We start from the raw sequence: 7,254 nt of genomic DNA, 5'->3' as shown, positions 1-7,254 counted from the left end.
ATCTATCTATCTATCTATCTATCTATCTATCTATCTATCTATCTATCATTAGTGAGAACATTTTATTTTGAAAAATGTAATCAACGGAAAGTCGGGAGGATTAAAAAGGTCTTTGCACTTCCGCGTTGTCGGAACTCCAAACACGAACGGTCCAGTCGGAAGAGTTTCGCCGTTCGTGAGCCGGTACGTCAACAGTTATTATTTCCGAAGACGACTTTTATTTTACTGTTTATGACGTTTACCCAACGTTATTTATCCGGTTGTTTAACCGGTTGTTTATGACGTTGAAGAGCCATTTAAATAACACCTAGCTAGCATGCTAACATTAGCTTCCCTGACTTGTACTTTTCCAAAGGAGGCGTCGCTTTAATCACAGAGTGGACTTTGTTCATTGATTACCAGAGCTATCTGACCTGTCTGACTCTCTTTGTAAAACAGAGCTTCAAAATGGATGTTTAATAGGATTTTTTTCCTGTTTCATGACACCTCAATGTTTGTTTTGACAGTAGCATCTCTGCATCCAGGCAGCAAAACGGAGCTGGTCAGAAGTGTTATGTCATCTGACGCCCCCCTGCTGCTGCCGTGCTGTTGACCACATCCATTATATTTATCATGTCTGTTGGGGACAGCCCTCACCTGCTGCTTGGCAGAATCCGCTTCTTGAATCGATGCATCGAGAGTTTCAGGAGGAGTGAACCGGTACCCGAGAGTTTGTGCTATGTCCCCAAAGAGGTGTGCTACAAAATCTGCAAGGACTCATCATCCAGCTCCTCTGCTTCTTCCGGAGCCTCCGCGGGGGGCTCCTTGGTTGGTAAAACCCTCCTGTCCGTCTTTGAGAGTCCCCTTCAGATTCCTCACAACAAGAAGGCGTACAAGTACAACATCGAACCAAAGAAAGGCACCTGTATCCGGACCACTGGGGAAGAATACTGCAACAGCCAGGGCCTTTGGGTCAAAGTGAACAAGGTAAGATGGTATTTCATTATATCAGGAAAAACAACTGTAGTAAACTCTTTCAAACTGCACCTTTTGATAGAGATCAGGACGACTTTTTTTATTTTAGTTTGCTGTGGCATGAACTACTCAATGAACACTTAATACATAAGTGTGCAAATAGCATGCTATCCCTGCTGTCAGGTGAAGATGTTGAACAAAGTCCATTTCTGTCCCCAGGAGCAGCTGGAGGAGCATCGTCCTGGTCAGGAGTTGGAAGAAGGCTGGATCCTGGTGTGTAAACACACAGAGGGCGGTGACAGGTTGGTTCCCGTGGAGTCGCCAGAGGCGGTCAGCAGACAGCAGCAGCTCTTCGGCTATGACCACAAACCCAGCAGCAGGTGGGAGGAGGTGGTGGATGCGGAAAATGCACTCTACATCGGTTCCAAGCCCAAAATTTCAGATTGTGACGCCGCCGCTGTCCAAAAGCTGAGGTATACACACTCATGTGATGACTTCTAGGAAGTCAGAGAAAATTTTATTTATCTAACTTCTACTAATATAGGTATGTCCCTCCCACGTGGACGTATGAATGTGACGAGGACCTGGTGCACTACTTTTATGACCACATAGGAAGAGAGGACGAGAACCTGGGGAGTGTGAAACAGTGTGTGACCAGCATCGACGTGTCTTCATGCTCAGTGAGCCATATTTAGATGTTTAACTCTCATTTAACAATTTATCCTTTTTTTCTTAACACTTAGTTACAATTAGCTCTATATTTTGGTGCCCAACATGGGGCTCAAACCCATGACCCTGAGATTAAGTGTCTCATTCTCTACTGACTGAGCTAGTCGGGCAACAACACGGTTGTAAGTTATTTGCACAGAATAGACTGATCTGGTGTTTGCTTACAGGAGGATCCCAGTGGTGGGACGAGCTGTCTCACAGATGGGGACACTGAGACATACTGGGAAAGCGACGGCATGCAGGGACAGCACTGGATCCGGCTGCACATGAGGATAGGCACTGTAGTCAAGTAAGAGTTTGAACCTTAGAAGGGATATTTTCAGATATTTCAACAGCTTCATCAAAATCCAGGGAGAGTTAAACTCATTTTACTGAAAATTAGACCTTAAGAATGCTGTAACAGAGTTTAAGTATGCTCTTTTTATTGCCTGCAGCCAAAAAGAGAAGGCAGGCAATGATATTTTTTCCCATGTCTGTCTACCCACACATGTTACCAGATAGTCTTGGAAAGTAATCTTTGTATACAACTGATTACCTTCTGGAGTAAATCCATTTCAAGATGACTGCTACAACTAATCGACCTTAGCCAACACAAAAATGGCTGTACCTCACTGACTTTTACAAATATTGAACTAACATGTGGCATGGACTACCATGCCACATGTTAGTTGCACATGTTAGTAGCTGAGAGTCGTTCACAGCAAAGGTATGACAACTTTCAACTCATTTAAGTAATGTTTTTATAACTACTTAACTCTTTAAAATGCTTCTTGTGATGATAACTGTTAAACTCAAATTATTAAGACCAAAGACCACTAATGGGTCTGGGCGATATCTCGATATTTTAAAAATATCGAGATGATTTCAAACACGATATAAAATTAGACTATCGATATAAAATGATATAGTCTTATACTCTACGTAGAGTTGTAATTATACTTGAAAATCCATCAGTTGTTCTCCCAGCCTGCGTCTTCACTCCACCTCTCCTCTCTCCCTCACTGAATACAAACCCAGCCCCTCCCCCACCGCTTGCTGCAGCTGAAGACTTATTTGAATTATAAAACTGAGCTTGGATACGCCGATATGTCTTTGTTGACTCACAGTGGGAGAGCCACTTTAAATTCCTGATAGGTGCGAAAATGACTGGGTAGCTGCTACAAAGGAGAAGTTTGGTGCTCTCCAAGAAATTAACTGGTTGTGAGTGGCAAAGTATGAAGTTTTCTTCTCATTAAGGGGCCGTTTACACGGCGTGTATTTTGAGTGCATCTGCAGCTTTCTCGCTGCGGTTCTGCTGATCATTTACACGACACCAGTGACCCCCCTTTTTGAATCCAGAGGTTTCTGAACCCACCTTCCAGAGTGGAGGTTTTTCGCTGACCCCCCGCTGATAATGTAAACATCTCCCGCTGAGGCTTTGTGTTAAACCACATGTGCGCACGTACGCGCAGTCGGACAGACGGCATATTTCTATCAACATGGCGGCGGACACAGTGCTTTCTGAATTACGATTGATGGAATATATTTTTAATCTCGTAGTTAATCTACGTCAGATTCCAGGTGCTGTGACCGACATCTGTGTTGCAAGAGACACCGGTCTGATCCAGTTCTAATGTCGCTGTTTATAGAACGAGGCACGCGCACACGTCGCGCTGCACTATAACATACTAAATAATAAGTTTAATAATAATAAACAGTATTTATGTTAGTGTGCGAGATCTAATGAAGCTCTGAGCTAAATGAAGCTATCTGGACATTATGTAATTCAAATTTAAAATGATGCTAAACAACTAAAGTTGAAAATGAAGACATCAGGTTTATTTTTTATTTATTTATTCAACACCACAAACTGTATGTCACACAAACACTGATAATTAAACTGAACACACTATTAAAAACATGTTAACTGTAAACTGCATTAATGAACTGGACTCTGCTCCATTTTCATCCTGGATGTCCCACGTTGTTCATCTGGCTCGTTCAGGCTGTCACTCCTTTGATTAATGCAGCTTAAAACATGCAATAGATTGAATAAAAGAACTGAGGGGAATTTTAAATAAAAAGTTCATCCAACAACTCTCTCTTCGACGTCCTCCTGCACTGCACCTGGGCCGAGCCTCGTTCAGAACCGGACCGCCTGGTGGAAGACGGCTTCTTTTCAGGAAAAATAAAAACTCAGTTGGATGTTGTGTGATCAAAGTAAACACAAGCAAACATTATTAAGAACGTTGATTTACCTGCTGTAAATCAGCTACTGATTATCTCGGAGTAAAGTCCGACATTGTCGACTCGGTTCTGGTCCACTCAGCGACCGGTGTGGAGCTGTTGGATGAACCGGTCCCGCTTGGCGTCAAATCTGTCGACTCTTATCCAAAATCCAGCTTTAACTTGTTGTTAATTTGTTGTTAGCTGAGCTTTTAGCCCAGAGGAAAGGAGCGTGCTGAGGCAGCATGCATGTGCATTAGGTGAAGGTACAAAATTCACAGCGCCATCTAATGACCCGGCATGGTAACTACAGCAGATTCGGGAGCGCGGGGGAGATTCCTCCAGATGCATGTAAACACAAAATCCGACCGTGTCATCGCAAATCTTTTCCTCTAATTAACATACGAAAAAACCTACGTTTCCCCCCATCGTGTCCGTGTAAATAGGGCTTATAAAGCACGGAGACAAATATCCAGTTTAGGGTGATATATTTGCTGTGTTTCTTCTGGTATTTAAACACAGCAGTAAACCAGTAAAGCACAAAAAAAGCTCGAACAGCAAAGCTCCATCCATGTCGAAGGAGAAAAAAACTCATGACGCACGCAGCTTTGTACTTTAGAGCGGTGCATTCTCTAGTGTCGGAACAGCCACGGTGCATTCAAGTGCATAGGAACTATAAAATTCAGAAAGAAACAAGCCGTAACCAAACAGAACCGAGCTCAGTAAAGAAGCCAACTACGCAACGATGTGGGTTTTCTAACAGTTTTGTGAATAAAGCTTGAATGAATATACTTCATTAGAATCATACTTTTTAAAGAGCAAGTCAGCCTTTCATTATGTTTGCTCTGTATGTTTTCTGTTTAAATTTTAAGTGCACAGTTGTGTTTTTGGTTTTGTTATGCAGGGAATTTTTTTTTTTTTAGACATTTATTTTGTCCTGTTACAGCTTTAAGCTGTGTGACAATTGGGACAAAGCTTTGACTCAGAAATATATTTTTGTTATTACTTTATGGAAATAAAAAAATATTGAGATATATATCTTTTATCACCATTTATCTTAAAATATCAAGATATTAATTTTGATCCATATCGCCCAGCCCTAGCACTAATACAGGCTAAAAAAGGAAGTCCACTCTCCGAACCAGATGTTTTTCCTTTGATGGTTGATTTATTTAATTGCATCAAAGCAACAAACAAACAAACAAACAAACAATCGTCCTTCTTTCTGCTTCTTCTCTAGTAAAAACCATCAACTCACCCCGTTGCATGCTGGTCGACCTGCTCACATACTTAGAGGTTCCCACAGTCTTTACCTGGCCTCCGAATTAAACAACAAACATCAACAAAATAATTTGTACATTATATTATAACAAAAAAGTTAACCTAAATGATTAAACAAATTATAAAAAATTCAATTTTGAACCCTAAACTTTGAAATGCTGTTTCTCTGTAACTTTAACTACACGTCGACTAAAATGGCAGCATTTCTCTTCACAACATGATCTTACTTTAAAATATGGTGGTGGATATGCGTTCCTTTAAGAAATGCTGAACCTGATGGAGGTTTTATTGTTGTACGGTTTTATTTTTTTAAAGCATATTAAGTAATTGAGCGAGTGAGTCAATAAACATAATCCGACCGTTTTGGGAGAATATTAAAGTTTGTGAACCCTCTGCTCACCCAGATAATCTAAAGGCATTGTTTTTGTTGAGTTTAATCGCTAAACCTAATTTAATCCTTGAGCTTGGTTACAGATTTGGAGCTCTCACTTATTTCCTCGGCTGTTTTATTTTTATTATTTATTGTGAGAATGGCCTTTCTGCGTTCCTCTCCTTGTTCTTCATCATCTGCAGCCAAGATTCATCCTGTTCAATAACTGCCGGCGCTCTTTGAGCACTTTTTGCTTCTGGTTTCTTACGAGGTACTTTGCATTTTTAGTGCTTCCCCTCAACCGAAGCATCAAAACACAAAACAAAGCCTGGTTTGCATAAAGGCTGGTTGCTGTGATAAAGCAACATGTGTCAGGAGCAGAGTCAGAGGAGGAAACGGAAAGGTTTTTAGAAATCACACCCCTCCCCCATCAAACCAGAGACAACCAAACCTGAACCCTAATCTTTATAGTTGTTTTGTTTACCGGCACTTTAATCACTTTGTTTACTCCGGATAAGGTTTTATGGTTTATAACACACATGCTTGTCTCCATCAGTAAGGTGATTTTGACCGTGGACTCGACGGACGACAACTACATGCCGAAGAGAATCACGGTTTATGGAGGAGAAGGAGACAATCTGAAGAAGCTGAGTGACATCACCATAGACGAGTGAGCTCCGTTCAATAAAACATTTATTAATATTAACACTAATTTCCCTCAAATAGATGCAATCTACACTAAATCTTGATAACATCCTCATCATTTCCTTCATGTAAAACCAGAAAACTCCATGATCTGTGTGTAATCAACATCTTGTTGTTTCTGTTTATCTGTTAGCAATCTGATTGGAGAGGTGTGCGTCCTGGAGGACATGACGTCTCACCTGCCGGTTATTGAAATTAGAATTGAAGAATGTAGAGGTCAGCTTTTTTTTAAAACATTAGCTTTGAGATGAAAACCTTCATCACAAGACAATAAAATGTTAAAGAGGCCGTTTGCGTCATTGTGTAGTTATTGTTAGTTTGTTGTCTGTACTTCGTGACAGTTAAACAGATATTTTATTGTTCAATAAGCTCAAATGAATCCTAAACGCTGTTTTCCTCCACTTTGACTTTTGTAGATGAGGGCATAGACGTGCGGATTCGAGGTTTAAAGATCAAGTCTTCGTGTGAAAGGGACCTGGGTCTGAACGCTGATGTTTTTCAGTCCTCTAACCTGGTCCGTTACCCCCGGCTGCAGGGCACCCCGCCTGACATCCTGTACCGCAGAGCCATCGTCATCCAGAGGTAGGCCAGCTGAACTCTCACAGATTAAACGTCTGCTCGAAGGACGGTTTAATTCCTGATGGTTCGTGTTTCCTCTTGGATCTGCAGGTTCATCAGTCTCCTGGACAGTGTGCTGCCACACCTGGTACCGGCCTGGGACTACAGCCTGGGAACATTTAACCAGGTCAAAGTGAGTCGACCCCGCTTTTAATAAAAGTACAGATTGTGAAAAAGAACAAGTCAAACACAGAGATTCATCTGTGATTACAGTGCAGCGAACACGCGATTTGGTCTAAGAACTAGAGAGAGAGAGCATTTTCTTAATGATTTGACTACAATTTACTGAACAAGCTAAACTGAGTTGTTAAAGCTAAAGGAAGCAGAACACCACCTAGAAGTAGTAAAAAGCTAGCTAGAAGTAGCAATATAGCTTGTAAAAGTAGCAAAAA

At 41.3% G+C, this 7,254-nt stretch overlaps 1 protein-coding gene across 2 annotated transcripts in view; it reads left to right on the top strand.

Moving 5' to 3' along the window:
• Positions 1 to 114: 114 nt before the first annotated feature.
• hectd3 (HECT domain containing 3) overlaps positions 115 to 7,254 on the top strand; it is a 13,837-nt gene continuing 6,697 nt past the window's right edge. Inside the window, exons 1-9 of one of the 2 annotated variants that reach the window (XM_037681890.1) lie at positions 115 to 183; positions 507 to 966; positions 1,174 to 1,427; positions 1,499 to 1,634; positions 1,851 to 1,972; positions 6,096 to 6,209; positions 6,378 to 6,460; positions 6,661 to 6,826; positions 6,914 to 6,995. In XM_037681890.1, coding sequence (XP_037537818.1) covers positions 613 to 966; positions 1,174 to 1,427; positions 1,499 to 1,634; positions 1,851 to 1,972; positions 6,096 to 6,209; positions 6,378 to 6,460; positions 6,661 to 6,826; positions 6,914 to 6,995 — 1,311 coding nt within the window. In that variant the 5' untranslated portion in view covers positions 115 to 183; positions 507 to 612. The remainder of the gene's footprint in view (positions 184 to 506; positions 967 to 1,173; positions 1,428 to 1,498; positions 1,635 to 1,850; positions 1,973 to 6,095; positions 6,210 to 6,377; positions 6,461 to 6,660; positions 6,827 to 6,913; positions 6,996 to 7,254) is intronic. The other variant, XM_037681891.1, reaches the window with a different exon arrangement.

This window comes from Nematolebias whitei, chromosome 9, assembly GCF_014905685.2.
Source record: "Nematolebias whitei isolate Nwh7 chromosome 9, NemWhi1, whole genome shotgun sequence".
NCBI classification, from domain to species: Eukaryota; Metazoa; Chordata; class Actinopteri; order Cyprinodontiformes; family Rivulidae; genus Nematolebias; species Nematolebias whitei.
This window is presented reverse-complemented; position numbering and strand designations above follow the sequence as displayed.